Here is a 12,060-nt window from a genome sequence, read left to right on the forward strand (position 1 = left end):
GCCTTCTTGAACCACTGCAGTCCATGTTGTGTAGGTGCACCCACAGTGCTGCTAGGAAGGGAGTTCCAGGATTTTGGCCCAGCAACTGTGATGGGATGGCGATATATTTCCAAGTCATGGAGTACTGCATGCAGCTGTGGTCACCATATTTTAGAAAAGGTATAGATATACTGGAGAAGGTGCAGAGAAGATTTACAAAGATGATATCAGGAATGTGAGGGTACACTTATCAGGGAAGGTTTGACAGGCTGGGTCACTTTTCTCTTGAAAGAACAAGGCTGAAGGGTGAGGTAATAGAGGTATTTAAAATTATGAAAGGTTTTGGTACAGTGGATACAAAGAGAATGTCTCCTCTTGTTGGGAAGAGCATAACTAGAGGCCAAAAATATAAGATAGTCACCAAGAAATCCAATAGGGAATTCAGAAGTAATTTCTTTACCCAAAGTATGGTGAGAATGTGGAACTTGCTACCACAGGGAGTGGTTGAAGTGAATAGCATAGATGCATTTAAAGGGAGACTAGACAAGCATATGAGGGAGAAGGGAGTAGAGGGACACCCTTATAGATTTAGATGAGGAAAGCCAGGAAGAAGCTCAAGTATTGCATAAAGTCTGGCATTGTCTGGCTGTGCCGAATAGCCTTTTTCTGTGGTGTATATCCTATGCAAGCATGACTTTGAGCTTCCCGTCGCTTGTTATTTTAATTCTCTGTCCCACTCTGGCCTCTGTCCTCAGCCTCCTATAATACTCCATTGAAGCTCAATGGGAACTCAAGGAAGAGCAACTATTTTTTGATGAGGCATTTAATAGCCCTTCAAACTCAGTGAGTTCAACAACTTCAGATCATAACCACTGCTCCATTCATTTTTGGACAGATGTTGTTAGTACTGATTCTGCTATTCTCATTTATGCCTCCTCTACATCCATCTTTTCTTTTCTTGCCCCATTACCATTCTCTTTTGCTTTGCACCCTCATCTCTTTTGGCATTTAATCTCTTCTGCCTTTCACCCGACCACAAACCTTACCTTTTGTTCTTCTCTGCCACCACCCAACCCCCACATCACTGTACTTGCTTAAAATCTGTTCATCTTTAAGATTTTCAAATTCTGATCAAGGTCATCAAACTGAAATATTAACTATTTCTCTTTTCACAGATGCTGCCTGATCTGCTTAGTGTTTCCAGCATTTCCTGTTTTTATGTCACATTTTAAGTTGTAAATGGCCAGATAGGTTAGATGTCAGGAGGTGGCTTGTATCCCAGAAACAAAGGATCTCTGGAACAGGCTGCCAACTGGAATGAAGGTGCCAGTTTGTTAAATTCTTTCAAGCCACAGGTGGGTCTGTTTGCAACAGATATCACCTTAAGAAAGGTCGGTACTTCAGAGAATCGGGCCAAAGTGATCTTCTGGACTAGGTTTGATCATCGAAATGGGTTGGAGAGGAATTTCCCAGTCTTTTTTCTCTCCCCCAATTTGGCCTTTTTTAAAAAATCTAGTTTTCCACATTTTCCAGCAGATCACATGAGGCAGGATTTTCAGCTAGGCATGCAGGCACGTGCCCGACACGCATGAGCGTGAAATAGCGTGAGATGACATCGGGCGAGCATCCCAACGTCATCACGCATTTGCGCAATATTTCGGTCGGTGGGCAAGCACAGGAGTCAACAGCACAACAATTAAGAGGGCTGTTAAGCCCATCAATCAATTAATTAAAGTGAAATTTTCCCTGGGCAAATCAGCCAAGCGGCCTTTGCATTTTTTGCGAAACCTTATCCATGGGTAAGATGAGGTTTCAAACAGTGATTAAAAAAACTAAAAATTTTAAAACTCATTTTTAACATGTCCATGCTCATGTGACAGAGTCACATGAGAGGACATCTTTTCCTTATATTTCAATTCTTTATTTTTAATGTTAAAAATCTTCAGCTCCCTGAGGCAGCTCTGTGCCTTCAGCGAGCTTTCACTGAGCGTATCTGCACGCATGCACACACTTCAGCACTCGTGTTCCTACCGCCCTTGCCCAGGCAGCACTGAGGTTATCAGCACGCGTTTTACGCTGGCTGGCCGTTAATTGGCCAGCCAATGTGAAATTGCAGTGGGGGCCCGATCATGGATGGTGGTCCATTGTGTGACCGCTGCTGGGCCCGCTTGCCCAACGAGGTAAAAGTTCTGCCCATGGTTTCAGGTGGAGTGGTCAATGTATATATTGTGATACATAAGGTATGCGGTTACAAGAGACTGCTTGGATGGAGCAAAGAGTCTTTATCGGTCAGCCATTGTTTGTAATTATGTATCAACTAATCATGGCATTGGTGCCATAATTTCTGACAAATATGTTCAATGCTAGGTCATCAAAGAGAGTTCTGGTGATTGCTGTGAAACATAAACCAATGAAATGGAGGCAGTGCCTAATAATACCAACAGTAGGGATGGGTTACATTAAATAACTGGCTCTAATGTGGCTATACATCCTTCTGGCTTGGCCACTGACCTGCATCGTATGACATCCTTATCAGGCTGCTTCTTTTGAAGAGATAACGCAATCTTCAAGGCCTTTTTACAAACTGATGGATAGTGAGCAGGCGATTCCATGGCTAAGGCTTTAATTTACAAGAGAATAAAAAGTTTATATTATCCTCTATACAATGATAAGATGGTATATATCCAAAGACTGATTAACAACTTTACCTAATAAGATACTATTTTTTTTGTTGGCCGATCCAGATATCTAGTAACTGTAGCAATACTGGATTGGTGACCTCTTTCTATAACAAATACAGCTGTTCCTTATTTAGCGTGCCTAATGTGTCCCCAAAAAGCAGCGTGAACAAGAACGCGCCAAATGAAAATAATGTTGCCATTGGAAAACATGTAAAAAGGTTGCTTTACGTTCCTGCCCCGGACAGAGAACTGCCACTGCCTTCCGTCAGGGTCATTGCAACCGCAGTGGATACAACAAGTGCTATGTGAATAAACCTGTATAGTATCTAACCAACAGAGCACAAAGCAAGCTGCTGGAAATCTTCCTTATCAGGGGAAGAACACTCTTGCAGGATTTGGAGTGGTTCTGGTGGCAGCGGCTGGCACATGATCTGTACCTGATTTGGGAACATTTCTTGAGCTGGGGAACCAGGCTAACCTGGTGATGGACAGTGGCCTGGGCCTGAGCAGCCTCTCCGAGTGCTTGCACTGGGTCAGTCTGGCCATTCCACCCTGTCACTACCCACATCCACTTCGATAACTCAGGTAGCCTTTGAGATGGTGGCTGTGTACCGGGCAAAGGCCGAGGCCCTATCTGGTAATAACCTGGTTGAACAAGTGGGAGGTCAGCAGGCCAGAGCCCGGTTGGTGGGCAGGCAGGTACAGTGCGAAGGCCATGCAGTCCAGCCAGTTAATGGAGGACAGGACTATCATCAGTCTGGGGGACTGGATGCTCACCATGCACTGTGCAGCAAAAAGTCAGGTAGCTGTAAAAACTGAAAGCACTTGAACTGAAACTAAATTTTGGCTCTTCTTAACGCATGAACAGTAATAACTTATCAATTGTGCCAAATTTGGAAATTGAAGTTGTGGTCGGCAGCACTATACGGATACATTCCCTATTTTTAAAACTCTTCTAAAACGAAAACATGTTATTAGACCATGGTCTAAACCAGGGAAATATCTGTAACTATCAAGTGAAAATAAAAATTCAAGAGTGTAAGTTCAAATATTTTGTTCCACAATTTATTGCACTGTGAATTCTCTATTGGAATTGTATTGCGTGACTGAGTTGATGCTACTTTGTCACAGCTGATGGGAAAATCAAATAACAAACCTCTAAACTGTCTATGGCAGTCAATGTAAAACTCGAAAATGGAGATGAAGATAATAAATACACTGGTGTTAAAATCCTCTGCTGGTACAGCAGGAAACTCCATCAGGACTCATATAAACTAAGAACCTCCACATGCCCCTTACAAGGGCACCTATGTCAGAAGAGCAGGAAACCACTATGCTGAGAGTTCCTGGATTCTCAGCCTTACAAAGATCTGGCAATTGGAAGCTGGTATACCAACTAAGAAGTCATGTATCAGCCTCCTGGAGGGAATCAAAGCCCCTTACAAAGCCAGCCTATTGGGGAAAACTTGAGTTTCTGAGGGTGACAATATCACCCGCAACATGGCAGAGGGACCAGATTCATCAACAGCTTAGGGCTGGTTGGTGCTTAATGTGTCCTAGTAATGCAAATACTTGTGGCCCAATGCAACATGGATGCTCTTCCTCTGACCCTGCATACCTCAACAGGGTCAGGGCTGGATATTACTATTGGATACAATCCTGGGCCAAGTCTAGCATGTGGAAATCCAGGGCCATTAACTCAGAATTAAAGTCAGCAACAGTGACTTTGATTTTGATATACAAATAGGTTTCCTGGAAGATGGCCATGCAGTTCAAGAACCCCAGCTTCTCATATATATCTTAATGTCGTCTTTCTTCAGAATCATGTTCATGCTATTTCTTTTAGTGCCCTTCTCAGTAACTTAATACTGAGACCTATTTGTGTTTCGATCTGATTTAGTAATTTATATTGCTCATTTTTAAATTCATTAGGATATTGTGCTTGGTTCATGTTATAAATTGTTAAAATTAAAAGAAAGGTGGGCCTGAATTTTTCCATCAGTGAGTTGGGGGCGGGGCCTGCTCACCGACACGAAAATGACGCGAGATGACGTCGGGGGGAACCCCTGACGTCATCCTGCCCCATTTAAATATTCAGGAAGGCGGGTGAGCAGCTGATTGCGCTGTCCGCCTGCCGACCTGTCAATGGCCAATTGAGGCCATTGACAGGATCATTAAGGCAATTAAAGGACCTGCCTGTCCAACCTTAAGGCTGGCGCGCAGGCCAGGAGCCCCAGCGGGCTTCTGAAAAAACATGAAACCTCATCCACTGGAGGGATGAAGTTTCATGTCTGTTTTTAAAAAGTTTAATAAAGTTTTAGTCATATTTATTAACATGTCCCATCTCGTGTGGGATTGTCACAAGAGGGGGACATGTTAATAATTTTTTTATTATTCTATTTTTGATATTGAAAACACTGTCAGTGATCTCCCTGAGACAGCACTGAGACATGCACGAAAGAGCGCACTCTGACAGTTGGGGTTGGGGAATCCCCCCCGCCCGCACAGGAAGTGCATAGCGCTTCCCGTCGGGCAGTCTGCTGGGCGGGCCTTAATTGGCCCGCCCACTTAAAATGGCAGCGGGGCCCATTTCGGTGGCGGCGATAGGCTGCCCGCCTGCTGCCGAGCCAGTGGGGCCCGCCCACCATCAAGGGAAAAATTCTGCCCGTGGTCATGAATGAGTAACCGGAGAATATCAAAATCAACCAGCATATATACTTCCTATAAAATGAATATTTTTCCCTAATACAGTATTTAATTGCCTACATGACAAACACTGTACACCAAGGAATTCACTTTGTCAAGCATCGTGAGATGTTCAACTAAAAAGGTACATTAATTCGACATTATCACTTAATAATCGTAAAATAATTTGAAACGGGGAATTCACAGGGTGCTGTTAAGTTGTGATAATTGATTTTGTGTAACGATCCTTCATTGAAATTAAAAATTAGGTTTTTTAGATCCTCCTGCAATTACCATATTATTGCCATTTATAGCATTAAATCCATCTGCAAAGAGCGGAGGATTATCATACATGTGTGGACATAATGTGCAGAACAGCCTCCTTTAAGCCATAATGACTGTGATACATATAGGGCAGAAGGTGAATGACAGAGAAACATTTCACGTTAGATTACAAGGATCGTGATAGGTTAGCAGTTCACTTTAGACAGCATTTAAATAACAATACTCTAATAGATATATAATGCCTTATCGCATGCTGAAATACATTGAATAGTAGGGCTGCTGTTATCTGGTTAAACACGATAGACACTTTTACATTACAAGTCTGACAAGCAGCACTGGTGTACTGCTTTGGGCTACATTACAGTGCTTCAGTCGGAGTTTGATGAGAGGGGGATTTTCAAGGGTTAATTTCTATCTAGAGTAATCTTTCTTTAATTCAGCAACTAACTAAAAGTTGTTCTTTCAGTTGGGAGAAGTTGAGTTTTAGTCCAGCTTTAAAACAGGGGTTATATAGGCTCTGCTTGCAGCAGCGCTAGTAAATTAGTTAACTGGCTTAAACAGGTTTTCAGAAGCTAGATTCAGACAGCATAAAAGCAAACGATCTACAGTGCTGCTTCTGTCTGCACTGGAGTGCTACTTTGGGCTGCATTAGAGTGCTTCAGTTGGAGTTTGATGAGAGGGGGATTTTTAAGGGTTAATTTCTATCTAGAGTAATCTTTCTTTAATTCAGCAACTAACTAAAAGTTGTTCTTTCAGTTGGGAGAAATTGAGTTTTAGTCCAGCTTTAAAACAGGGGTTATATAGGCTCTGCTTGCAGCAGCGCTAGTAAATTAGTTAACTGGCTTAAACAAGTTTTCAGAAGCTAGATTCAGACAGCATAAAAGCAAACGATCTACAGTGCTGCTTCTGTCTGCACTGGAGTGCTGCTTTGGGCTGCATTAGAGTGCTTCAGTTGGAGTTTGGTGAGAGAGGGAATTTGCTAAAGAGGGGAGGTGATCCTTTCATTTTCTACCTTTCCTCAGTAAGAAGAGTGAGGGCCTTGGTAATTAGGACCTGGTAAGCATTTCTTCTGTCCTTAATATTCTCTAAACAAGAGGAAGTAAAAGTAAAGGGAGTAATTTAAGGGTAAGCCATGGCAGAGCAGCTTGGCCAAGTGGAATGCTCCTCCTGTGCAATGTGGGAAGTCAGGGACACCTCCAGTGTGCAGGGCGACCATGTGTGCAGGAAGTGTCTCCAGCTGCAGCTGCTCAAAATCTGTGTATCGGAGCTGGAGCTGTGCCTGGAGTCACTGGAGCATTGCAAGGATGAGATCTTCGTGGATAGCATGTACAGTGAGGTGGTCACACCGTAGGTGAAGAGCGGCCACAGAGGTGACACCAGGATGGTATGTTGCCTCCTTGGTGCCAGGGACAAGGATGACACTGAGTGGCTGCAGGACATTCTGAAGGGGGAGGGTGAACTGCCAGGGGTTGTGGTCCATATCAGTACCAACGACATATGTAAAAAGAGGGATGAAGTCCTGAATGCAGAATATGGGGAGCTAGGAAATAAATTAAAAATCAGGACCTCAAAGGTAGCAATCTCAGGTTTACTCCCAGTGCCACGTGCTAATGAGATCAGGAATAGGAGAGTAGACCAGGTGAATGCGTGGCTAGAGAGATGGCGTAGGAGGGAGGGATTTAGATTCCTGAGGCATTGGGACCAATTCTGGGGAAGATAGGGCCGGTACAAGCTAGACGGGTTGCACCCCAGCAGGACCAGGACCAATATATTTGCAGGGATATTCACTAGTACTGTGGGGGAGGGTTTAAACTAGATTGGCAGGATGGTGGGAGCCTGAGTGGGGAAACACAAGAGAGGAAAACAAAGTTAGGAATGAAAGACAGAAAAGTAGAAAGCAACAATGGAAGGCACAGGAAACAAGGGCTAGCAGCAAATAAGGCCATATAGACATTGCTGCAGGCTGACCAAGGCTGGGAACTGAATATCCAAGGGTATTCGATATTTAGGAAGGATAGGCAAAAAAAAGTGGGATGGCCTGTTAGTTAAAGATGAAATCAGTGCAATGGTGAGAAAGGATATTGGCTCAGAAAATCTAGGTGTAGAATCAGTATGGTTGGAGCTAAGAAGCAACAAGAGGTGGAAAACATTAGTGGAAGTTGTATATAGGCCTCCAAACAGTAGTGGTAAGGTAGGGGGTGACGTTAAACAGGAAATTAGAGATGCATGTAACAAGGGTGCTACTGTAATCATGGGTGACATTAATTTACATATAGACAGAGCAAACCAAATTAGCAATAATACTGTGGTGGATGAATTCCTGGAGTGTGTACGCGATGGTTTTTTAGGCCAGTGCGTTGAGGGGCCAACTAAGGAACAGGCTATCCTAGATTTGGTGTTGTGCAATGAGAAGGGATAATTAATAATCTTGTTGTGCGGGGTCATTTAGTGAAGAATGACGATAACATGATAGATTTCTTCATTAGGATAGAAAGTGAAGTAGTTCAATCCGAAACTAGGATCTGAAATTTAAACAAAGGAAACTACAAAGGTATGAGGGGTGACTACGATAGATTGGGGAACTTAATTAAAAGGCATGACAGTGGGTATACAATGGCTAATATTGAAGGAATGAATGCATTCATTGCAACAGTTATATAGTCCTTTCTGACGCAAAAACACAACAGGAAAAGGAGCCTAACCATAGCTAACAGAAGAAATTAAGCATACTATTAGATCCAAAGAGGAGTCATAAAGTTGCTAGAAAAAGTAGCAAGCCTGAGGATTGGGAGCAGTTTAGAATTCAGCAAAGGAGGACCAAGAGGTCGATTAAGGCAGCTTCTATAAGTATGTAAAAACAAAAAGATTAGTGAAAGCAAATGTATGTTCCTTACAAACAGAAATGGGATCATTTATAATAGAGAAAAAGGAAATAGCAGAACAATTAAACAACTACTTCAGTTCTGTCTTCACGAAGGAAGACGCAAATAACTTCCCAGAAATGCTAGGGAACCAAGGGTCTACTGAGAAGAAGTAATTGAAGGAAATTAATAAAAAATAGTGCTGGAGAAGTTAATGGAACTGAAAGCCGATAATTTCCCAGGGCCTGGTAATCTACATCCCAGGGCACTAAAGGAGGTGGCCATAGATATAGTGGGTGTGTTGGCAGTCATCTTCCAAAATTCTGTAGATTCTGGAACAGTCCCGGCAGATTGGAGGATGGCAACTGTAAGCCCACTACTTTAAAAAAGAGGGAAGGAGGAAACAGTGAATTACAGACCTGGTAGCTTAACCTCAGTAGCAGGGAAAATTCTAGAGTCTATTATAAAGGATGTGATAACAGGACACTTAGAAAATATCAACAAGATTAGACAAAGTCAACATGGATTTATGAAAGGGAAATCATGTTTGACAAACCTACTGGAGTTCTTTGAGGACATAACTAGTAGAATAGATGAGGGAGAACCAGTGGATGTGGTGTATTTGGGTTATCAAAGCTTTTGATAAAATCCCACATAAGAGCTTAGTGTGTAAAATTAAAGCACATGGGATTGGGTGTAATATATTGGCATGGGTTGAGAATTGGTTAGCAGACAGGAAACGGAGTAGGAATGAATGGGTATTTTTTGGAGTGGCAGGCCATGACTGGTGGGATACCACAAGGATCTGTGCTTGGGCCCCAGCTATTCACAATATGTATCAATGATTTGGATGGGAAACCAAATGTACTATTTCCAAGTTTGTTGATGACACAAAACTAGGTGGGAATGTAAGTGGCGAGAAGGATGTTATGAGGCTTCAAGGTGAGTTAGACAAGTTGAGTGAGTTGGCAAATACATGACATGTTGAGTATAACGTGGATAAGGGTGAAGTCATCCACTTTGGTAGGAAAAATAGAATGGCAGAGTATTATTTAAAAGGTGATAGATTGGGAAATGTTGATGTACAAAGGGACCTTTGTGAATTCCTGGAGTGTGTACGCTATCACTGAAAGCAAGCATGCAGGTGCAGCAAGCGGTTAGGAAGGCAAATGGTATGTTGGCTTTCATTGCAAGAGGATTTAAGTACAGGAGCAAGGATGTCTTACTGCCCTACAGGGCCTTTGTGAGACCACACCTTGAGTATTTGTGCAGTTTTGGTCTCCTTACCTAAGAAGGATATACTTGCCAGACAGCGAGTGCAGCAAAGGTTCGCCAGATTGATTCCAGGGATGGCAGGGTTGTCATATGAGGAGACTGGGTCGAATAGGCTTATATTAACTGGAGTTTAGAATAATGAGAGGGGTTCGGGATCTCATTGAAACGTATAAAATTCTGACAAGGTAGGACAGACTGGATGTAGGGATGGCATTTCCTCTGGCTGCTAGGTCTAGAACAAGGGGTCACAGTCTCAGGATACAGCTAGACCACTTAAGAATGAGATGTGAAACAACTTCTTCACTCAAAGGGTGGTGAACCTGTGGAATTCTCTACCACAGAATGCTATGGAGGCCAAGTCACTCAATATATTTAAGAAGGAAATAGATTTCAAGACTCTGAAGGCATCAAGCAGTATAGGAAGAGAGTGGGAGTATGGCATTGAGTTAGGGGATTAGCCATGATCATACTGAATGGTGCAGCAGGCTCAAAGGGCTGAATGACCTATTCCTGCTCCAATTTTCTATGTTTTTATGGGTGAAATTTTACACCAGCAGGATTTTACAGTTCTGCCAAAGTCAAAGGAATTTAGATAAAAGGGCAAGTAGTGGAGGTATCAGTGGGGGAGCATTTTTCAGATAGTGATCATAACTCCGTTAGATTCAAGGTTGTTATGGAAAAAGACAAGGATGGGCCAGAAATCAGAGTTCTAAATTGGGGGAAGGCCAATTTTAATAAGATCAGATATGATTTGGCCAGAGTGGACTGGGATGTACAGGATTGGATAAAGAGGAAAAGGGAGGCTTATGGCAGATACCGAGAGGTCAAAACAGCGGAAGCCCTAAAGGAGAATAGAATGTGTTGGGGGGAAATTGAAAAGGAAATTAGGAGAGGAAAAAAGGTGCATGAAAAAACATTGGCAGGTAAAATAAAAGAAAATCCAAAGTTATTTGACAAGTACATTAAGGGTAAGAGTGCAATTCTGGTCACCACATTACCAGAAGGATATGGAGGCGTTGGAGAGGGTGCAGAGGAGGTTTACCAGGATGCTGCCTGGTCTGGAGGTTATTAGCTATAAGGAGAGGTTGGAGAAACTTGGATTGTTCTCACTAGAGTGACGGAGATTGAGGGGCGACTTGATAGAAGTTTATTTAAAATTATGAGTGGCATGGACAGAGTAGATGGTCAGAAGCTTTTTCCCAGGGTGGAAGAGTCAATTATTAGGGGACATAGATTTAAGGTGAGAGGAGAAAACTATAAAGGTGATGTGCGGGGCAAGTTTTTTACGCAGAGGGTAGTGAGTGTCTGGAATTTGCTGCCAGAGGAGGTGGTGGAAGCAGGTACGATAGTGGTTTTAAGAGGCAACTTGACAAATACATGAATAAGATGGGAATAGAGGGATACGGACCCCGGAAGTGCAAAATGTTTTAGTTGACGGGCAATATGATCGGTGCAGGCTTGCAGGGCCGAAGGGCCTGTTCCTGTGCTGTACTTTTCTTTGTTCTTTTTGTTCTATAACTAGCGAAAGAGTAGGGCCCATTAAGGACCATAGTGGTCATTTGTGTGTGGAGCCGGAAGACGTAGGTAGGGTTCTAAATGAATACTTTGTGTCTGTGTTCACAAGTGAGAGGGACGACGTGGGTATGGAAATCAGGCAAGAAGGACTGTAATATAATTAAAGAAATTAGCATAGAAAGGGAGGAGGTTCTAAGTGGTCTGGCAGGCTTAAAAGTAGATAAATCTCCAGGCTGGGATGAAATGTATCCAAGGCTGTTGAATGAGGCAAGGCAGGAGATAGCAGGGACGCTGGCAATAATTTTCAATACCTCTCTGGCCACAGGAGAGGTGCCAGAGGACTGGAGGACAGCTAATGTGGTACCGTTATTCAAGAATGGAGGAAGGGATAAACTAGGGAAGTACAGGCCAGTCAGTCTAACCTCAGTGATGGGGAAACTATTGGAAGCAATTCTGAGGGACAGAATTAATCTACACTTGGAGAGGCAAGGATTAATCAAGGACAGTCAGCATAGTTTTGTTAAGGGGAGGTCATGAGTGACCAATTTGATTGAATTTTTTGAAGAGGTGACCAGGTGTGTAGTCTACTTGGACTTCATCAAGGCTTTTGATAAGGTCTCGCATGGGAGATTGATAACGAAGGTAAGAGCCCATGGGATTCAAGGCAATTTGGCAAATTGGATCCAGAATTGGCTGAGTGGCAGGAAGCAGAGGATGATGGTCGAGGGGTGTTTTTGTGATTGGGTGCCTGTGTCCAGTGGGATTCCACAGGGATTGGT

At 43.0% G+C, this 12,060-nt stretch overlaps 1 protein-coding gene across 1 annotated transcript in view; it reads right to left on the reverse strand.

Annotated features, from left to right (window-relative positions):
- Window positions 1–12,060, reverse strand: part of tex11 (testis expressed 11) — a 201,773-nt gene that overhangs the window by 19,512 nt on the left and 170,201 nt on the right. The window contains exon 27 of the mRNA XM_078546158.1: window positions 2,491–2,599. Within this exon, the coding sequence (XP_078402284.1) occupies window positions 2,491–2,599 (109 nt within the window). The remainder of the gene's footprint in view (window positions 1–2,490; window positions 2,600–12,060) is intronic.

Source organism: Cetorhinus maximus, chromosome 8 (assembly GCF_964194155.1).
Source record: "Cetorhinus maximus chromosome 8, sCetMax3.hap1.1, whole genome shotgun sequence".
NCBI classification, from domain to species: Eukaryota; Metazoa; Chordata; class Chondrichthyes; order Lamniformes; family Cetorhinidae; genus Cetorhinus; species Cetorhinus maximus.